The following is a 20,822-nucleotide window of genomic DNA, read 5'->3' as shown; positions in this document are numbered from 1 at the left end:
GATGTGGTTTTTTTTTTAATTATCAATTTTGTTCATTACCATAAGTGGCGCCCTGGTGAAAACTGCCGGTTCTGTCGGGAATGACAGTTTGTTCCTAATTTCCCCTTCTTGTTTCTCTTCCTGCTGCATGGATGTTATTCAGTAAACTACATCTTCCTACCAATCCTCCCCCTCTAAATGAGGGTGAGAGCATGGTTAGCCGAATCCTGCAGCTTGGGCCTCAAGGAACAAAATTTATTGGGTAGGATGCTTATAGAAAAAATACAGAATGTCTACAGTTTTTTTCCTTTTGTTTTGTTTTTGTTTCCAATTTTTTGTCATTCCCATAATTTTTTTTCTACTTTCTAAAGCTTTCAGTTGATTTATGTCACTGAAAGAAAATCATAGTGGCTTGATTTATTATAGCTCTGCTACTGTAACTATCTTGTGCTTTAGGCATGTGAAATTCACTGCAAGCATTCTGCTTTCATAACTTGTTGTGCTTTTGTAATTTTTTTAAATTTGAACTGTTTCAACTGCATCAAATACATTTTAATACACGATGACAGCCCTTTAATTTCAACTTTGTGGTAGAGAAGGTATTAACAGGGTTTGAGTCAGTCTGTTTCAGGAGTAACTCTGTCAGATGTGGATGCATATGTTGTACCTATTTTTAAAATATGAGCATGTTCAGAAAAAATATAATTGAATAAATGATTTCATTTAACAAGGCTGGAGAAATGATAACCTTTTAAAACAGAAGTAGGCATCAGGTTGAAAAAAATAAATATGAATTTTGGTACATTTTGGGGAAACAAGTACAATAGCCAAACAAGTTGCAATGTTTATTATAAAAAAAGTTAGAAAATATCCTCATTGTTTGCATTAGAACGTTATTGTGAAATTTATTTCATTATGTTTTTAAAATATTGCATAGAATCTATTGCTTAGAATACCTGTTTAATACCTTCTCACTGACTATTCTTGTTAAACTTCATGCACAAAATTGTGTGGTTCCTAAATATTTACAGAGACAGTATCTGATATATTAACCTGCAAAGATTGTATTAAAAAGTTCGTTAGTTCTTTTTAACTTGAGAAGCCCGTGTATACATTATCTTAGGAAAACAAATACCTTAAGAAACAACGTAATTGAATTTTTGGCATTCATCTACTGTAGATGGTGGGATAAACCTGCATTTCTATCAGCTATCAAAGGAGTAAGATCAGAATAACAGACTTTGGGTATTTTTAAAAGCATCTAAGAACATTAAAAGCATTAATGTTCTTAAATAATCTGCCTTTTTTCCTATTTTTATTAAAATTGCTATTGACTAATTCCTACTCCTTTTGTATTTAATACAGAGAGATGGACTTAAAACTATTTTGTATCTTTATTAATATCAGCTGTATCTATGGTTTTAGAGTAGCAGCTGTGTTAGTCTATATCCGCAAAAAGCTTTATCTGTGATTTCCATAGTTAGATTATTAATTGATTTGTTAATGTTTGCACAGCACTTTGAAGATATAAAGTGCTATCTAAGTGCCAAGTATTATTTTTCTCCATCTTCTAATGTTACTTTTAATGGAGTTACTATGAGAAGGTGAGGTTCTTTACAATCTCTGTAGGAAACCAATGATACTGTCTATTTAAATGTCTTAAAGCTGCATAATCCATAGTGGTTCATCTATTGTATGATAGCAGTCAGTTTGATTTTAACATATTTAAAATGCTTATCTTGTCTGTAAAATGTTTAGCTAAAATGTCTATTTTGTTAAGGAATGGCACATGAAATGAATAGCCGTTTCTGTTGATTATTCACAGTAATAATTTAATTACACACTTGAAGTCCTACGTGTAAGGCATGCTGTCAGGTAATTTAGGTGTAGTATTTAAAAAAGTTGTTTCACGGTAGCTAATATCAATATATATTTCATTTTTATTTAACCCAAAGAGAGCCATTTTGAAAGAATTTAAGCAGTCTCCTGTAGTGCTTGCAGCACCGACATTGCAACTCTAATGCATGAGAACCAGAAAGTGGAACAGAGTAGAAACAACCCATCTAGTATCACTAATCTGAGTGAACGAAGAGCCCTAAGTAATTGGTGAAAACCAAACTGGATTTTTAAAATTTTCAGATTTTAGTACTTACAGGACTATGAAGTTGTTTTGTCATTTGTTTGTTTTAATGCCCATATACGCACACAACTTCCATCTCAGTCAACAGCAGGTATATGTGTATACCAGGACAGCAGAATTGTGTTTGAGACGGACTGTGTCCCTTTAAACACTCTGTCAAATATGCCCACCCATCTCCCACTAAAGTCCATGGAGTTGTGTGTGCATATCTGAGGACCAGGTTATGCCACGTATATGTCAGGATAAATAAACACAGAAAATCGTTTTTACCTTAGTTTCTGTCCATTTTTGTCATATAAACAATTGTTTTGAAACACTTCCTTATGTTCATAATAATATGGGATCTGATTCATAAGCTACATATTAATAATATTTTACAGTTTTGTAGCAAAGGATTCTGCAGCTTTGGCAGCTTTTAAATCATTTTTAACATAACAATACTTATTATTGTCAAATGAACATAGTTTTAGTAAGGATTTAATATGTAGAGGAAAATCAAGATCAATGGGAAAAATATATGTGATAAAAAGTAATATGGATTCCTTTTTTGTCTAGCCCTGTCATAGTGGAAATCCCACATTTTGGATCAATGAGAGGAAAAGAAAGAGAACTGATTGTCCTTCGCAGTGAAAATGGTGAAACATGGAAGGAACACCAGTATGACAGCAAACATGAAGACTTAAATGAAATTCTCAATGGCATGGATGAAGGTAAACTTATTTAATCAAAGCTTTAACTGGGTTAATGTCAACAGGCAGAAAGCATGGCTAATATAAAAATGTAATCTCTGCTATTTGACTTCTGGAGAACACATGGTATTACAAAAATAAAATAATGAAATGAGCATAGGGAGGAATTCTGTAGCATTGGCCTTAACTCACTCCCATCCCCCCCCTCCAGCAACCCAGCCCCCGGTTCCTCACAATGATGCAGAACACTAAGCTTTTCTCTGAAGTCACTCCGGGTTTACATGCTTCCTTGTGACTTTAAAAATAAAATAACATATTTACCTAAAACACAACACTTCAGAAGAACATAGTGACTGCGCTGAGGAATAGTCCCATTATTAGGAAGAGTCAAATAAAGACAATCCAGGGCATAGGCTCACCCCAAATAGGGCCTGTATCTGGCACTGCCTCTGGCTATGGCCCTACTCTTGTGCCCATGGCCTCAACTTTACTTGGTACGGCGCTGGCAGGATGCACCCACGCAGACTCTCTTCTGAGCATCACCACACCTCCTTAGGAAGACTGGGCGTCCTGCTCTGTCAAGACATTGCTCACTCTCTATCTGGAGGTGGGTTGTGGTAATTCCTGAGAAAGAGAAGACTCAGCCTGCACCTCATTCAGCAGAGGACTCTGTTTGAAGGACCCCCTGCTAACACAACTCCAGCAGAGCCATGATGGGGTGGTGGCAATGAGGACCCACCCGCCCAGAGTCTCCAGCTGGCATAGTAGTGGAGGTGGGGCTCTCGAGAAGCTGGTAGCAGAATTAACCCATTGAAAGGAAAGAGGTAGTTCACACCCCCCAGAACACTTGTTTCAAATGTCTGCAGCCTCAAGCAAACATCACCCATCACCTGTGTCAGGTGCTCCTCACAACCACGAGGACTAGAAGCACACCTTTTTAAAAACGAAAGCTCAGATATTTAAGTCATCATGTGACACCAAGAGCAGGGCTCTGGGTATTTCCCTGTTATGTCTCTGCCTTAATCCAGCCATGTATCTATGCAATGTCCTTTCAATATATGCAGGTATTTACACAGCTGGAACCCACAAGGCCTGAAACCTCAAAATCCATTAGGTTTTACACTTAGTAACCCATTTCCTCCTGACCATGGCATTGGGTTACCTGAGTTTGGTCTGTGGGCTGGACTTCCTGGTTTCTGCAGGAAGATATCTCCCCCTGCTTTCAGGGCTTGAATACTTTCAAGGAACTATTCACAACTAATCCACAGATGAAGAATTATTCGCTGGAAATCTTCAGCAAATAAATTCTGAAAAGTTAGTGAAAATCTTAAACTGAAGGACATAATTTTAACAGAAAAATACTGTATTTAGTGATTAAATTATTTACTACAAATTATTCACCCAGATCTACGTAAAAATGAAATATCTGTAGTTCAGTATGTCATCACATACTGCTGTACTTTGTTTTTGATTATTTCCCCTTAAATCATTTCCAAATGCATGTTGTGTTAGGAAAAGAACACTAAGTATTATTATTAAGACTAAGTATTACTAAGACTAAGTACTCAGACAAACCACCCTCATAACACTATATTCTGTGTGACACTAAATATATCCGTAAGACTTCAGTGATATATCCGCATGTCCACGATTCTCTTCAGATTATGCTGAAACTGTTGCTAAAGGTTTTCCACTGAGTTCTTAAAGAGTAGCTATAAAATCCCGTGACTAGGTTATTGTTTTCTTAAAAGCATCTAAAATAAATACATTAAAACTTCCTACATTCAGGAGTTTGTGGGAAGAGCACAGAATGGCAATAAAGATGGGAAAGGCTTTCAACAAATTTTCTTTTCTTACCTTTCAGTTTTGAATATGTTTATGACACCAGAAAGCATGAGTTTTGTTTACCCTTTCAGGCATTGCTAATGCTATTGTTTCTAACTGTGATAGAGATTGGCTAATATTTGGATGTTAAACAGCAATCTCAATTTTGCCTTAGGAGGAAGCTTCTTAAATAATTTTCAAGTATTTCCTGGGGCATAGTAAGATTTCTAACTATACTTTTCATATTATCAAATCTTTTATATATCTTTTGCTGATATTCCACTGCTACAGCTTTTCGTATCTGAACATGCATAAAGTATCCCATGATTCTGTGTATAATTTTTGGCTGAAAATTTTTTATAGAAAGTCACCATCTGTTTGGGCACAGTTGTAGTTAGGGGAAAGCTTAAAGCCATTAGTAGCAAATAACCAGATTGTAGAGGGCAGCAGCAAATGTAACCTGTATGAAGCCTTTGCTTCAATAAAGGCTTTTCTTTGTTGAGCAGGTGAACTTGAGTAAAAAAGAAAGCAGAACTTAAGGGAAAAAATGTGATAGTGTTGTAGTTGGTTTCCTGGATATTTGGATGTAAGGGAGATGCATATTTTGGCTGGTTTCCTGGACACTGGGGATGGGGAATTGCCAAATGAGTTTTTGCTTTGAAAGCGCACAGGGTGCAAAAGTATTTGAAAAGGAACAGCAGCAAAGAGCCATGTGTTATGCAGATAATTTCTTATTTTTAAATAAGTGTATCAGAACTTATGAGGCACTGTGGAAAAGGCACTGCAAATACTGTGTCAATAGGTTTGGAATCGAAAAATGTAATATACTTCATAATATAAAGGTACTTAAACTCAATAAAGCCGACAAAATAATTAATGCAGTCCCAGCACTATACAGCATGTGTACGAAATGCACTGGGATTGAATGAAGGCAGCACCCAGTGCAAGAACTCCCTCTCTCTACCTGAGATGTTATGTGGTATATAATGATTCACAAGGTAGCAACAGAAGCTCTGTTGTACTCTTTGGCATTGTGCTTCTCTGTTCTTAATAGTAGGTAGGAAGTCCAGAGAAAATGTATTGATCAGCAGCTTGATTCTGCATTCTTTGCTCTTCCCACATTCCCACTGACTTCATTTGGAGTGGTGGGTGTACGAGAAAAGTAAGACTGGGTGCAAAATGCATCTATAAATACTCCAAATTGCACCATCTCTAGTATTTACAAAAATTCTCCTCAAAGTGCATGATCTTACAAATTGATGTGTTGCAGAGTACAGAGAGAATTTCTGCATAAAATATAACCCTCTGTGATGATCTGGGACTACAGCCCTAATTCCTTAGCTCGAAAAACATAAGCTCCTACAGTTGAAGCCAAGGAATAAACTTTCTTAGCTGTTAGCGATTGCAGTATTCTTTTCCTTTCTGGGATCCAGCCACAAGAGGGTAACACACATATGCATGGCATTACAGAGCGTACAATGAATGCAGTGTTATTCCTTTGGAGTGAAAATCTTTTGCCACCTCAAATCCCACGCCACAGAAAAAATGACATTTAATTTAAAAATCAAGACATTCAGTTTTGAGATAGATGGGAAAAATTACTGAAAACATTCCCTAGAGCCTTGATTTGTTGTTGCTGTTTTTTTCATGCTAGCTTAATTCTTCTCCATTCAGAAGTTAACACTGGGTTTGTTACAATTAAATGATCCTTCATCTGTGATATTAAAGCTCTTCCATAAAGTGGTCTGAAAAGTGATGTTTTCATTTATATTAACATTTTACTGGTTAATAACAAAAACACACCTCCAAATTAGAGATCTGTCTGAAACAAACCCCTGAATCTCAACACCCCTGCCCTTGGAGGATGTTTGGATCCAGGTGTGAATTCTGAGGCTAGAGCCCATTTCTAATCAAAATAGAAAGTAAATGATAAAGAAATTAGTGTCAGTGAAGTGATCTGTCACTTCCAGAAGGTCAGTATCATCTTTACATAGAAGTTTTGCAACCATCTGAAAAGACAGATACTCTCTGGAATTGTTCATGATTCTGTTAATCATGTAACTGGATAGTGTGTCTCCCCCCCATTCACTTGTTCCTTCCGAACTGTGTAATAAAGACTGAAAAGTCATATTATGTACCTAACTCCATAATATACTGTCTTTTCAAAGATACGGTCTATTCACTTGTTTGCTGTTAATCTCATCAGGATTGATAGAAATATTCCATCATTATCTTGCCATTGCTAATGCTGTGAATGGAAATGTGTTCAATTATTTACTGGAAATAGCACCATCTACTGGAGAACCTAGCTATCAGGCTCAAAATAATTTAGAACCAGTAGATACTTGGAGGTATTAAACGTATCCTTGAATAATAATCAGTATATTGCCTTTGGTTTCGTGGATGGTCAAAGAAACTTAATGGAAATGGGTCAGATTTCACCTTTGTGCCACAAGTGTTACTTTCTCTTAATTTCTCTGCTTAAGTTAGTTGCGGTAGCAAATTTTTTCAGCTGGGCTATTTTTTGCATGTGCAATTTGTACCCATATTTGTTGCACTTACAAAATGTTTGTGTCTGTAAACAAATTGTGGGCACAAATAGTCTCATTTGGGTAGCTAATTAACTGACGTTCACATTAGATAATGAGCACACAAATTCTAATACTTGTGCCTACAGTGTCATTGCAAATTTAAATTATACTTTGAAAAGGGAGGCTGGCTTATTGCTGGGGTTTTTTGTTTGTTTTGTTTCGTGTTTCATATGTAGGTCTATGAAACTACTGATCAAACCAATGTGAACCCGGTTCCTTACCTGAGGTTTAAAATACCACCACAGCTCATGTTGCAGTGATTTTTCCATTGTTTCCTGGAAATCAAATTAAAACATCTAAATATAATACAGTTTTTCTACATAGAGATATCAAACTCTTGTTGTGCATGATAATGAAAGACATTCTGCATACACAGAAACAACAAAACTGTAACAAAGCCTGTTGATTTTCAAGATGACATTTCCCAGTTATTTGTGTCACTTTGAGTGGATCACAATGTGTAAATGATTGAAATTGGGAGGGGTGGTCAGTATTTTCTCATCTTTGACTCCCTTGTATTTCTACCATGATGGCTTTTGCCATAACCTACACATTTGCTGGTACTCTATATTGGACAAATAGAGATGCAAAACCTGAAAGCTGTTCAATTTATGAATGGGTATTTGCTTTTCCAACTGCAGTACAAACCCCGTAAATCATGACATTGGGCAGTGGGGTGGGAAATCAGGCACTGGAACACATAAAAAGCCCTTGAAAGTGGGGACAATAGCCATTAGGGTGATGATTTCTTTTCTCTGATCCTTATTTTAGTTAGAAGAAACTCATGTTTTATAATCTCATATAAACATAAGTAAAGGAGTTAGCCCAAAGATGAATTTGATCCACGATATCTTAATGCTGTTATTCACATGTGCAAAACCAGATATGATCTCCCTCCCTGACTCTGAACCAGTCAACCTGAGCTCCTGTTCTACCTTGGGAGAGGTGATTTGGGCCTCCCCTGTCATGTAATACTCCAGGGGCAGCCCAGATTCTGGGAGGGATTTTCCTGGGAGGTTTTGCATCTTTTTTCCCCTCCATCTCTGTCTTGTTTCTCACTTCCATCATCCTCTCCCCACTTTTGTGTTTAGCTATTGCCATCACTCTCTCGCTCCACTTCCCCTAATGTTTCCTTTTTCTTATATCTTCTTTTTCTCCCTTCTTCCCTTCCTCACACTTGGCCCTTTCTTCCTCATGTAGATTTTTTTTTTTTCAAACTAAAACATTTAGTACTCAGGGCTGCCCCTTTAGCCCAGTGACAGCAAGCTCTTGCTTGGGGCCTCGCATTCCAAGCATGCTCTTTAGGCTGGGCCTATCTCCTTCACTTGCACTGGGACCAGACAGGGAGGAAACTCCCCAGTCCCTTCTGCAGCAGGAGTGACAACAGTTTGACTGATCCTTCCCTCACAGAGCTTGGGACCCAGAAGGCTTGCGTTGTTCTTCTAATACTGTAGGAATGCTACTAATGCTTTCTCAATTCCACTCTGGCCAGTGCTGATGCCCAATTCCTGCCTCCTCCTGCCAGTACATCTCCCCTGCTCCATGCATATAGTATAGCAGGGAGACAAACACTGATCACAGAGAAAAGTGCATTGCTGGATAGAGCATTCTGATGGACAAGTGCAATGCTGCCATGTCACAATGGGAGAAGAGCGATAAGAGACTGCTCTGAAAAAAATTGCTTTATAGCTTCTGTCCTTAGCATAGCCTAATAATGACTGTCATGAGGAAAGAGAGATTGACCTAGTTTTCAGTGCTGATGACCTACCCTAGAACCCTTCTGTGTAGAAAAGCAGATGTAAAGGCAAAGCAGTTTGCCGGTGGAGAAATGATGGAAACAGGTCACCTGTGTTTAGACCAGGCTTATGATTCAGAGATCAAAGGGAGAATACTTAAAGTGGATGTGTCAAAATGTATCTCTGAGTCAACACTATTCGATCTGATCTGCTTTTCCCAGAGAAAGGCAGACAGATAACTGCAATAGGTAGTGCTGTATATTTAGAAAATTTGCATGTAAAAAGGTACACAGATTTACTCACATCTGTATCTTAAGGAAGATTGACAGCAATAGGAGATACTTAGGGGTAGTAGTGGTTAATGGAAAAGTTTGAGAGTGAAGGACCCCTGGATTCTGTTCCCAGTTCAACCACTGACTTGCTATGTGACCAAAGGAAAATTACTTAACCTCTCTGTGCTTCGCTTCCCTTCTCTGCTGTAAAATGGGGATAATACTCTCCTTTTTTAGTAAAGTGTTTTGAGATCTTTGAATGAAGGGTATTACATAAGTGAAAAGGAATTAAATTAAACTAATTAATTAAGGGAAATGGTACTATTTCTAGACGTTCAGCACTAAATCAACTGCTGATCACTCTCCCCTTGATTCCTGGGCACCACTGGATCGAGAAGAGTAAGGGAAGTCGACATCGCATAGTGCATAAGTAGATCTAAGTTACATCGATTTGAGTTACGCTATACATGTAACTCAAATTGCGTAGCTTAGATCAACTTTTCCCTTTAGTGTAGACAAGGCCTGAGACTGGCAATCAGTGCACAGTGACTTCAGTGCTTATGTGGATAACAAGTGTTAGAATCAGCTCAGGATTTATTGGCTGCTATGACAACCGTGAGACTATGCCAGGTGGTTACTGTCTCAAATTACATAGCTAGTCACTCTCTAGAGCTGTGTGGGCAGGAATTGGAAAGTAGGCCTGGCCTGAAAGACCCTGAGCATTCCCTCACCTGAGTGACCAGTGAAAAAGAGTTTGATGATCTCATTGTCAGGAACATCAAATTCACACAAATGTTAAAAATAAAACAATCAAAACTGATTTGTTCTTCTATTTAAAAAAACCTTCCTGGACTTTTGAGTCTGGTGTGGAATTCAGCTTTTCCACAATACAGAATAAAGCTGTGTACTCATAAATATATATGTACAGTATTTGCAGATAGATTATATGTGAATATTTTAATGTATTTTTCCCCACAGAGCTGGATAGCGCTGAGGAACTAGAGAAGAAGCGTATCTGTAGAATCATCACGAAGGATTTTCCTCAGTACTTTGCTGTGGTTTCACGAATTAAGCAGGAAAGTAACCAAATTGGTCCTGAGGGAGGTGTTTTAAGCAGTACAACTGTGCCTCATGTCCAAGCATCCTTCCCAGAGGGTGCTCTAACTAAAAGAATTCGAGTGGGCCTCCAGGTAATAAACCACACCTGCAATAATCATTTTAATATGCAAAATCTAGAGCTGCAATTCTTAATCTGTGGGGTGCAACTCAAAAATGAGTCACAAGGATATGTCTAGTAGGTGACACCACTGACTGAGAGCTGGTAAACTCTCCTGTACCCCACAGACAGGGCTCCTGCACTCCACCTCCTACTGGGGCTAGGGCTGCTACCTGCCCTGCTTCTATCTCACCACCTAGTCTGGGAACTGCTCCACAACTCACACAGTGCTCAGCACTGTGGCAGAGGAAGTGGCTCCCATGTTCTATTTATCTTCATAGCACCAGCCACCTACCCCCATGCCAGTAGCACCAGTATCCATCCTTTCTACCCTTTTGTGTGTTAATACAGGTAAATGTATATGTATATATCTAGGAACAAAGACTGTAGGCCATATTTACATGATGAGGGACTCTATACTGAAAGCAATGACTCTGAAAAAGATTTGGGGGTGTTGGTGAATATTCACTGAACATGAGCTTCCAGTGCAATGCTGTGGCCAATGGGACTAATGTGATCCTTGGATACATAAAGGGGAATCTCAAGAATAGAAAGGTTATTTTACCTCTATATTTGGCATTGGTGCAACCACTTCTGAAATACTGTTCAGAATTGTGTCCAGTTCTGGTGCCCACAATTCAAGAAGGATGTTGATAAATTGGAGAGTGTTCAGATAGGAGCCACGAGAATAATTAAGGGATTAGAAAACATGCCTTATAGTGATAGACTCAAGGAGCTCAATCTATTTAGCTGAACAAAGAGAAGGTTAAGGAGTGACTTGATCACGGTCTATAAGCATCTACCTGGGGAACCAATATTTGATCATGGACTTTACAGTCTAGCAGAAAAAGACAAATTCAAACTGGAAATAAGGTGTACATTTTTAACATTGAGCGTAATTAACTACTGGAACAGTTTACCAAGGATTGTGGTGGATTCTCCATCACTGACAATTTTAAAATCAATAGTAGATGTTTTTCTAAAAGGTCTGCTCTAGGAATTATTTTGGGTCAGTTCTATGGCCTGTTTTATACAGGAAGTCAGACTAGCTGGTCACAATGGTCCCTTCTGGCCTTGGAAGCTATTAATCTAAATCCTGTAGCACCAACTATCCACCCCAGCCAGGAGCTCTGCATGTAAGATGTAAGGAAGCTGCAGTGGGCCCAGAGAGAATTCCTGTGGCAGAAGATCAGCCTATGGCTAGTATACATAGCGCTATGCTGTCCCCTATAGCACAGGGCTATGCTTGGGGATGGGAGTGGCTGTAGTGCTTAACACTATACCTACTCTGGGCTGCAGAGCATCCCATATGCATCTGTGGGGAGTCTGCTGTAGAGCAGCCACCATCTGCTTTTCTGGGTTAAGCCAGGGCCGTTCCTATCACTTTCAAGCAGAATCCAGGAGGTGCAGAGGTGATTTAAAGCTTCCTTAAAAGTGCAGCACAGAATCTAGAGAAACCTTCCTTCTTGCTGGTTTCTGCTTATTATCATTTATTGGGGGGTGTTGACATTTTTCACAACAACATTATTAAATAATTTAATAATTTGATTTGGTGGGTTCATTAAATAGGAGCTTAGTTTTAGATTGCTTTGCTCGGAACTTGTGCTGGTGAAACATTTTAACCATCATCTTTGCAGAACACCATACAGTACAGTTGGATAATGGAACAGGTGACAAATCAGTGCTCCGATGTCTAGTGAGAAACTTTCGGGAAAAGTAATAAACAATTTGATTCATAAAAGTATCCAAAATGTCTGGTTCAAATCTTATCCAAACTTCCAAACTTCTTTGTTCTAGAAATTAGACTTGAAATGGAATAAAAACAGATTTCTTATGAGATTTTTGCTACTTTTTAGTTTGATGCAAGAATTGTGTTGCTTTTCTCACTGTAATTTGGTGCATTAATTATCACTGTGTAGATAGAGCCCCAGAAAGGCACATTTTAAGGAGGCCAAGGAAGAAGTAAAACAAGACAAACAGAAAATAAAAAGAATTGAGTTCTCATTTTGGAAGGATTCTGCTGGGCTAACATGGATTTTTATCTCAAGATATGAAATTCCTTCTCTGTGTTGACAGGCTCAACCAGTTCCAGATGAGATTGTCAAAAAAATCCTCGGAAACAAAGCAACTTTCAGCCCCATTGTCACTGTGGAACCAAGAAGAAGAAAATTTCATAAACCTATAACAATGACAATTCCTGTGCCACCCCCTTCAGGAGAAGGTGTGACGAATGGTTACAAAGGAGACACCACACCTAGCCTTCGACTTTTATGTAGCATTACAGGTTAGGCAAGAATCTACTCTTTGCAAAGGTTACTATAATAATAATGCATCCGCATTCATTTGTTATGCATTTCAAATGTAGCTTTCCAGTGAGGAAAGCCATTGATAGTTCCAAGTATTGGAACCAGTAGGATTAAAACTAGTACTCAAGTGCCTGATGCGAAGTCATTGGAAAGACTGACACTGAGTCAGTGGGCCTTGACTTTGGACTTGTGTCATTATCCATGTTAGAGGAAACTTTACAGCAATAAACATTTTATGACATTTTATTAAGTGTTCAATATGAAGAGTCTTTCCATTGACAGCTGCATACATATAGATAAAAATCCAATATGGATGCAGTCCTGATCCTATTGATTGCAGTGAGAGACTAGCCCCTGAGTTCAGTTAGGGCCAGGATGTTACCCAGAATGTATATCTCGCTACATTAGAATCAGCTTCAGATATGTATGTATTATATTATTATTCAGATGTATGAGAGCAATAGTAACTAGACTCTTCTGTTTACATGTGAAGCAAAAGAACTCAGTGTGGAAGTGTTCCTTTGCAATCCGTTTTAAAAAAAGCTTGAAGATTCATGGTACGTTTGGTTTTTGAGATAAAATTGTATATGATTTATGTGTAACTTATTTTCATAGGAGGGACTTCACCTGCTCAATGGGAGGATATCACAGGAACCACTCCATTGACGTTTATAAATGACTGTGTTTCTTTCACAACCAACGTTTCAGCCAGGTATGGGAATGCAAAATACCAAACAGACGCAATTATTTGTTTCCTTACATAAGAAAAATAGGGATTTTCCCCACAGCTTTCCATGATTCTTAAATAAGGTTTATAAAGAAATAATAGGTCAGATCCTTAGCCTGTGAAAATTGGACTCTATTGACTGTATTGATTTATGCCAGCTGATGATTTGGCCCAATAACTTGCTGTACTATTTTTAATAGCAAAAATAGCTTACAGAGTAACAGCCGTGTTAGTCTGTATTCGCAAAAAGAAAAGGAGTACTTGTGGCACCTTAGAGACTAACCAATTTATTTGAGCATGAGCTTTCGTGAGCTACAGCTCACTTCATCAGATGCATACCGTGGAAACTGCAGCAGACTTTATATATACACAGAGAATATGAAACAATACCTCCTCCCACCCCACTGTCCTGCTGGTAATAGCTTATCTAAAGTAATCTTCAGGTTAGGCCATTTCCAGCACAAATCCAGGTTTTCTCACCCTCCACCCCCCCACACAAATTCACTCTCCTGCTGGTGATAGCCCATCCAAAGTGACAACTCTTTACACAATGTGCATGATAATGAAGTTGGGCCATTTCCTACTGTCTTTTATTGGTAGTTCACAGGCTTAGCAAACTATGTATGGAGCTATGTACATAATTCTTTAAAAAAGAAAAGCTGATTTGATAGGACATTAATGTTGCACAGCTAAGCATTCCATATTTAGGAAATGCCATGGTTCAGACTGCACATAAAACCTTAGCTCTGCTCCTTTGTATGCATTACAAAACAGTCTTTAATGACAGTTTTCACATACTGTTTCTCTCAAATTACAATACAGTAAAATTACAATACAGGCTTTTTGTATAACTTTTACAAAGTACATAGCTGCTCTCCCAAACACTCCTTCATACCTTTAGTACATTTCTAATTATACTGCTCTGTTTAGCTACACCCGGAAACCAAGCCTGGAAAACTTCGGCCAATGTGAATGTGAATGCTTTTGAAAGTTACGAGCGACTGAACTCAGGAGAACTGGAAACTGTTTTGCATCCTCACTATAGCAGTCACTGCCACACTTGTTATAATAAATAATGTTTCTGCACATCATTTCTTGCTCTCTGGGACAGCATGAACTATACCCTGGGAAATTTCCCACACAAACCATCTGAGAGTATCTGTCAGAAAAGGGAAAAAAATCTCTCTTTCTCTGTGCCAGTTTTGAACATTTACGTGACAGTGGTTCACAAGTTCCTGAACCACTGAGCTGCACTCAACCAGCTGGATAGCCAGCAAACAGGAAATACAAACCAAAGACTGCTAACCAAGTTTATATAAAATTGTTTGGTTTGAGGGGTCATTACATACATAACAAGCTCTTTTATACTATGGAAGAATGTCTTCCTCTGTCCTCCTAAAGTCCCTAACTTGTGGATGTACTAATTGTCACCATGCTCCTAAACTTAATCAGAGAAGGAGACAATATAATATCTGTCCTGTAGCAAGGCCTCCTTTCTTGCATATGCAATTAATGTACCATGAGTTTTCTATACTGCAGACCATGGATTTGGCTATACACTTTTCAGTATGGCCTCCCATCTCACTCTGAGTGCGGCTGATAGTTTATTTTAATGAAGATTAGATATGAGTACTGGTGGACCTCACAGAAGTACCATGCAAGATACAATTTAGCGACACAAATCACACCATCTACCGAGGTTTGGCCTGAAGGATACTCAAAATGAGCAGTTACAGGAGACGCCAACAAAGGGTCACCCAAAGATACAGATTCCACCAACCCAGACAACCTCACTTTCACTCATCTAAAACACTGTAAGGAAAGCTCTGCCTTTGCCAATGGAAAATTTTCAGAAACTGCATTCATCCAAAATGGCTGTGGAATCATGGAAGCCAACGAACACAAGGATTTCCCTTTGCCTCCCCTGAAAAGTAATCTCCATTCTGCCCCATCACCGTTACCAGAGACCACATTTATTCTTTGCTGATGCAACAGAGTTTCTTTATAAAGTTTTGGCCAGTGTTTTGTAAAACAAACTCCTTTTGTCTTTTCTCTTTCAGATTTTGGCTGGCAGACTGCCATCAGGTACTAGAAACTGTCGGCCTTGCCACACAACTTTATAGGGAATTAATATGTGTTCCTTATATGGCTAAGTTTGTGATATTTGCCAAAATGAATGATCCTGTGGAATCTAATTTGCGTTGCTTCTGCATGACTGATGATAAAGTGGACAAAACTTTGGAGCAACAAGAGAATTTTGAAGAAGTTGCAAGAAGTAAAGATATTGAGGTATATTTCATATTAACAGCAGCTCAGATCATTCCCTTCCTCCAGGGGTGTAGAGAGTCTATGCTCTAGTTCCACTTTACAAGAGTAGGCAGGGTGCCAGGATATCACAAAAGAAGTCCACAACCACTATAAGCCAGCTACATGAAAGCCCACAGTGAGCAGGGGTGAAAGTAACTTAAGGGCCGGGGTCCTGAGCGGGCGGGGCTGGGGTGTCCCTCGGACGGAAAGGGCAGGGCCTCAGGCAGAAGGGGTGGGGCCTTTAAATCCCCAGGCCCTTTAAATAGGCGGCGATTTAAAGGGCCCGGGGCTCCTGGCCGCCATTGCAGCTACCACTACCATGGGGGCTCTGGCAGCAGGGCTCTGGCAGCGATTTAAAAGGCCCGGGACTCCCAGCTGCTATCCAGGGGCTCTGATGGCGATTTAAAGGGCCCGGGGTTGCTGTAGTGGCAGCTGGGAGCACCGGGACCTTTAATTCGCCACCGGTGCCCCGGGGCTCCCAGCTGCCGCTGCTACCCCAGGGCTCCGGCAGTGGGGCTCTGGTGGCGATTTAAAGGACCAGGGGCTCTGGCTACTGCCTGGAGCCAAGGGCCCTTTTAAATTGCCCGCCTGGGGAAGCTGCCCCCTGCCAGTACCGTCGGCTGTGTACCGGCTCTTGCTGGTATGCCGTACTGTACCGTACCAGCTTACTTTCACCTCTGACAGTGAGGCTGTGTGAAGAAACTCTTTGGAAGTGCACTAAGAAGGATAAACGGGTCCTCCTTCCAGGGTCCTCCAGTCCTTCTACCTATTGGGAGTGGGGAGGTAATGCAAAGGACTCTGTAGAGCAGCTGACAGGGGTGCTGGAACAATTTTTATAGCAGGGGTGCTGAGAGCCATTGAACTAAACTGTAAACACTGTATATAATGGAAACCACTTCAAGCCAGGGGGTGCTGCAGCACGCCCCCCCTCACCCCCTTTGTTCCTATGGCAGCTGCACTCCTGCTTCATAGCTTGGTGAGTTAAAATTCCTCCCTCCTTGTCCACATAGATATCTCTAGCACACAGCTGAGTTACTCTGGCTGGTTTGTTTGGGATTTTTGAGACAAAGGGCATTTCTTGTGAGAAATTGTGTAATATATACTTTTCCCTCAGAGAATCCTATGCTGAAGCTAATTATAAAGATATCTGTATCTATGGAATTGGAGCTATATTTTTAAAAAGTAACTTTAGCAATGAGAATGTTTAACAAATCATAGAATATCAGGGTTGGAAGGGACCTCAGGAGGTCATCTAGTCCAACCCCTTGCTCAAAGCAGGACCAATTCCCAATTTTTGCCCCAGATCCCTAAATGGCCCCTTCAAGGATTGAACTCACAACCCTGGGTTTAGTAGGCCAGTGCTCAAACCACTGAGCTATCCCTCCCCCCCGAATGTGTTTTAATAGTTTTAATTAATCAGCCACACTTATAATGTCATATTATACATACCACAGTACTGTTGTATTAGATCAGTGTTGAACATGTGTTAAGTTGATGCATTCCTAGCTAAAGGAGGAGTTATGATGTTGGAAGAAATGGTGATATATGTTTGTGCATGTATCATAGATTTTACTCACTTTCAATTTCTGTCTTGTTGCTTTGATAGGTTCTGGAAGGAAAACCCATTTATGTTGATTGCTATGGAAATCTTGCCCCTTTGACAAAAGGAGGACAACAGCTTGTTTTTAATTTTTATGCTTTCAAGGAAAATAGACTGCCATTCTCTATTAAGGTAAAAATAAACCCCGCAGAATTCTTAGTTGAGACAATGTTTTCCTCATGTAGTAATATTGGTTCTGTCTAATATGAATAGTCTGCCCCTGAGAAGTAAGTACATAAGTATTATTATAATTTAGCAGATAGGTAATTTGGAACAGAATTTATAAGTGATTTGCATGAAGCCATAGAAGGAATCACTATCAGAGCTGGGATCAGAATACATGCTATTCTGATTCACAGTCCTTTGCCAGAACCATGCCTCAGACTAGACCTGTTCTCATATGCCTTCTAGCTGCAAGGTATATTATTTCAAGGGGTAGATCATCTACCCAAATGACAAGAGTGAGATAATACATGATCCAGATTTTGAGCCCTAGCCTCTTGTTTTTACATGTGCAGTTGATAGTGCTTCCCAAAAGTGAGTGCACACACATATTATGCATATGTAATCACCTATTTTGTGGTTGCAAATGAAAATCGTGGTCACTTTTGTGAGTGCAAGTCATTGCATATACAAAACTGGGCAGAGAGAAATGCAGATGGGTTGAAAACTCAATCCAGTTTACCTACAGGAGTATTTCTCCTGGAGTGATGCCACTCAGCATGGTGCCTTGCACTGTGCTGGAAACAGTTTTGGAAACTTGTTTGCAGTGGAACAACAACCCGAGGCCGGCCCAGTAGTCTAGTTGTAGTTACAACTTTTTTCCCCATGAAAAGCTGCAAGTTGGGTTCTGGCTGAGTTCCTTTGGTCTTCAACTGGTGTGGTTACTAGATAGCTTCTGATGGAAGGGAACACCACCTATTCCAACAGCTTTCTCTAGCTGTCCAAACTAATTCTGATGGTCTCCAATGGGAGCCACGCTCAATACTCCTTTTAGAGAAGAGGTCCCCTCAGGGACTTTGACTTCTCACATGCCCTTTGTGGGGGAAACAGACCATGTTAAATGTAATGCAAAAAACATACATTTCAAACAATTAAGTCAATCTATTGTATGATAAATTTTTCTAGATTAGAGACACCAGCCAAGAGCCTTGTGGTCGTTTATCATTTTTGAAAGAACCAAAGACTACAAAAGGACTGCCACAAACAGCTGTTTGCAACTTAAATATTACTCTTCCAGCACACAAAAAGGTATTTCTGCCAGCACTCTTTTTGTTTTGTTTAACTTTTAGTTTAACTTTTTTTGCTAGTAATAAAGAAACCCTATGAAATGCTAGTAATGCGAATGCTTTGTAATATGATTAAGGCTGTTATAAATTTATGTTGTATTAGTTTTTTGTATATAAAAAGCTTTTAAAGTCTGTTGTTACTGTGGTGTCAAGTTCCTATTATTTTTATGATCGGGTCCTCTGTTTACAGCTCATGCTTCAGCTTGTAGTTCATAGATTTTATGCATTCAGTAATGTCGTGTTGATTTGCACTTGATGTAAGATTTTTTTTCTTTTATGTTGACATTTTGGATTTGCTTTGGCTTATAAATCAGCTTGCATTTTGTGCTCCCAACTTTGTCCTTTTCATATCCTGATATTCTTTTCCCTGCTGTCCATTATAATATTCCTTGTCTCTGCAATGCACCTTGGAACCAAAAGGAAACAGAGTCAGATCAAGATGATGAGGTAATATAAACACTCTCTTCTGTTTTTATTTTCTTCAGAATTAGTGCAGAAAGATAAATGTGTTCTAGAAAAGTGTCTTTTAATTATAGCAGTGAATATTAACAATATATACTACACATCTATGTTCAGTCAAGAAATAAAAGTGCAGGCATGTGATGAAATAAGATCATATGTTATAAATTTAAACGCAGTATATGCTAATATTCTGAACTTCAGCTCACTTTATTCTTAGAATGTAAATTATGAAATTTATAATATACAAGCCAAATTCATCCTTCATATAGCTGAAGTCAGTGGCATTACATACACCAGGGATTAATTAGCGCTCTTATGTTAATAAACATTCAGTATTTCCCTAACCTGTATTTCTGTATACCCTTTAAACATTGGCCTATTGTATTTTTATTCCTGAAAATAACCCCTATTTTTTTAAAAAAAACGCAAAATAACCAGGAGTAATTTCTAAGTATTTTAGTGTATCTATTTTCAAATAAGCTTCAGATCTCCACAGCTTAAAAGTCCACACCTTGTCACAGTTGTTAACAGAAAATATCTCTCTTTAGTAATCTTAATTAAGTTGTCTCAGGTCAGAAGATGAACCTCATTTTATGCACTAAGGGATACACAGTGAGTTTTAAGACACTAGAAATAGAAAACCTAGTACAGAAACATCAGATACGTATCCATTTTATTACTAGAATAAGAGTTCCTTGTGTGTAGCCCTCTCTTTCTGATTGCTGATAAATAGCATTAGCCACCTGATGACTAAAATCAAATAAGAGTCAGTACATCAAAAAGATAACCTTATAACATATCTTTTGGTTTTCATTTGACTTGTGCCTGGTGAGTTATTTTATAGGTATCTCAATAGTTTTCTTTCCAAACAAACTATATTTTTGGAGACATGATCAAATGAACTGGTTTCTGTGAATGACTTTTAATATGAATAAATAGAGCTGCAAAAATAGCACAGTAACTGCTATGCCATTAGACACCGTAACTTATGATGCAACTTCCTAGTTAGCAATTGTATTCTGCTTTCTAATATACATCTCTGTGTTTTGTGCATATTAAAAGAAATCCCCTTTCATGCCTTTTTTGTCCTTAATGTACTCACTTTAAAGCAAGCATACATTGTGGTTTATGTGCTTTCAAGACAGATTAATGTTGGGAGAGGTATTTGATTAGCCTAAATTATACTCTTATTAGTGTTTTATGTCTGTATCTGTAGTCTTTTATGTTGATGCTTCTGTTTTTAGCCAAAATACAGAAAAATAAATCATGCCATTTTAAGTAGTATGGAAGAGATTACTAAAAGATAATGGGATTTTACAGTATTTAGGTAATATGGGGCTAGACTGTGACTTTAGACAGTGCCCTGAACTAAATGTACTGTGTTCACAGCACCACCTCAGAAGTATACCCAGGAGATGACATATCCCTCTGAGTTAAAATTCCTGCCCTGCTTTCGTGCCTCCTCCAGAGGATTAGTAATTTACTGCTGGTTTATATTACCAGCTAATTATTACTCCTCTCCACAAAAATGGTTTAGCTGCACTGGCCAGCAAGCAGGAATGGAGCCAAGGCTTTGCCCATTGCCTACCACCTGCTATGTAGGGGGAAATGCAACCATGTAGCCCTGTTTTCTCCTGTGCACCCTCATCAAGCTGTAAGAGTGGATTCTTATTCCCTTGTGTGG

The 20,822-nt window shown here is 38.9% G+C and overlaps 1 protein-coding gene across 2 annotated transcripts in view; it reads left to right on the top strand.

The window, feature by feature from the left end:
* Positions 1-20,822, top strand: part of ANK3 (ankyrin 3) — a 290,556-nt gene that overhangs the window by 229,056 nt on the left and 40,678 nt on the right. The window contains exons 28-35 of one of the 2 annotated variants that reach the window (XM_077823434.1): positions 2,675-2,829; positions 10,210-10,421; positions 12,524-12,731; positions 13,369-13,465; positions 15,541-15,769; positions 17,394-17,519; positions 18,516-18,638; positions 19,097-19,123. In XM_077823434.1, coding sequence (XP_077679560.1) covers positions 2,675-2,829; positions 10,210-10,421; positions 12,524-12,731; positions 13,369-13,465; positions 15,541-15,769; positions 17,394-17,519; positions 18,516-18,638; positions 19,097-19,123 — 1,177 coding nt within the window. The remainder of the gene's footprint in view (positions 1-2,674; positions 2,830-10,209; positions 10,422-12,523; positions 12,732-13,368; positions 13,466-15,540; positions 15,770-17,393; positions 17,520-18,515; positions 18,639-19,096; positions 19,124-20,822) is intronic. The other variant, XM_077823435.1, reaches the window with a different exon arrangement.

This window comes from Eretmochelys imbricata, chromosome 7, assembly GCF_965152235.1.
Source record: "Eretmochelys imbricata isolate rEreImb1 chromosome 7, rEreImb1.hap1, whole genome shotgun sequence".
Lineage (NCBI taxonomy): Eukaryota > Metazoa > Chordata > Testudines > Cheloniidae > Eretmochelys > Eretmochelys imbricata.
Note: the sequence above shows the minus strand (reverse complement) of the source record. Positions and strands in the feature narration are given on the sequence as shown.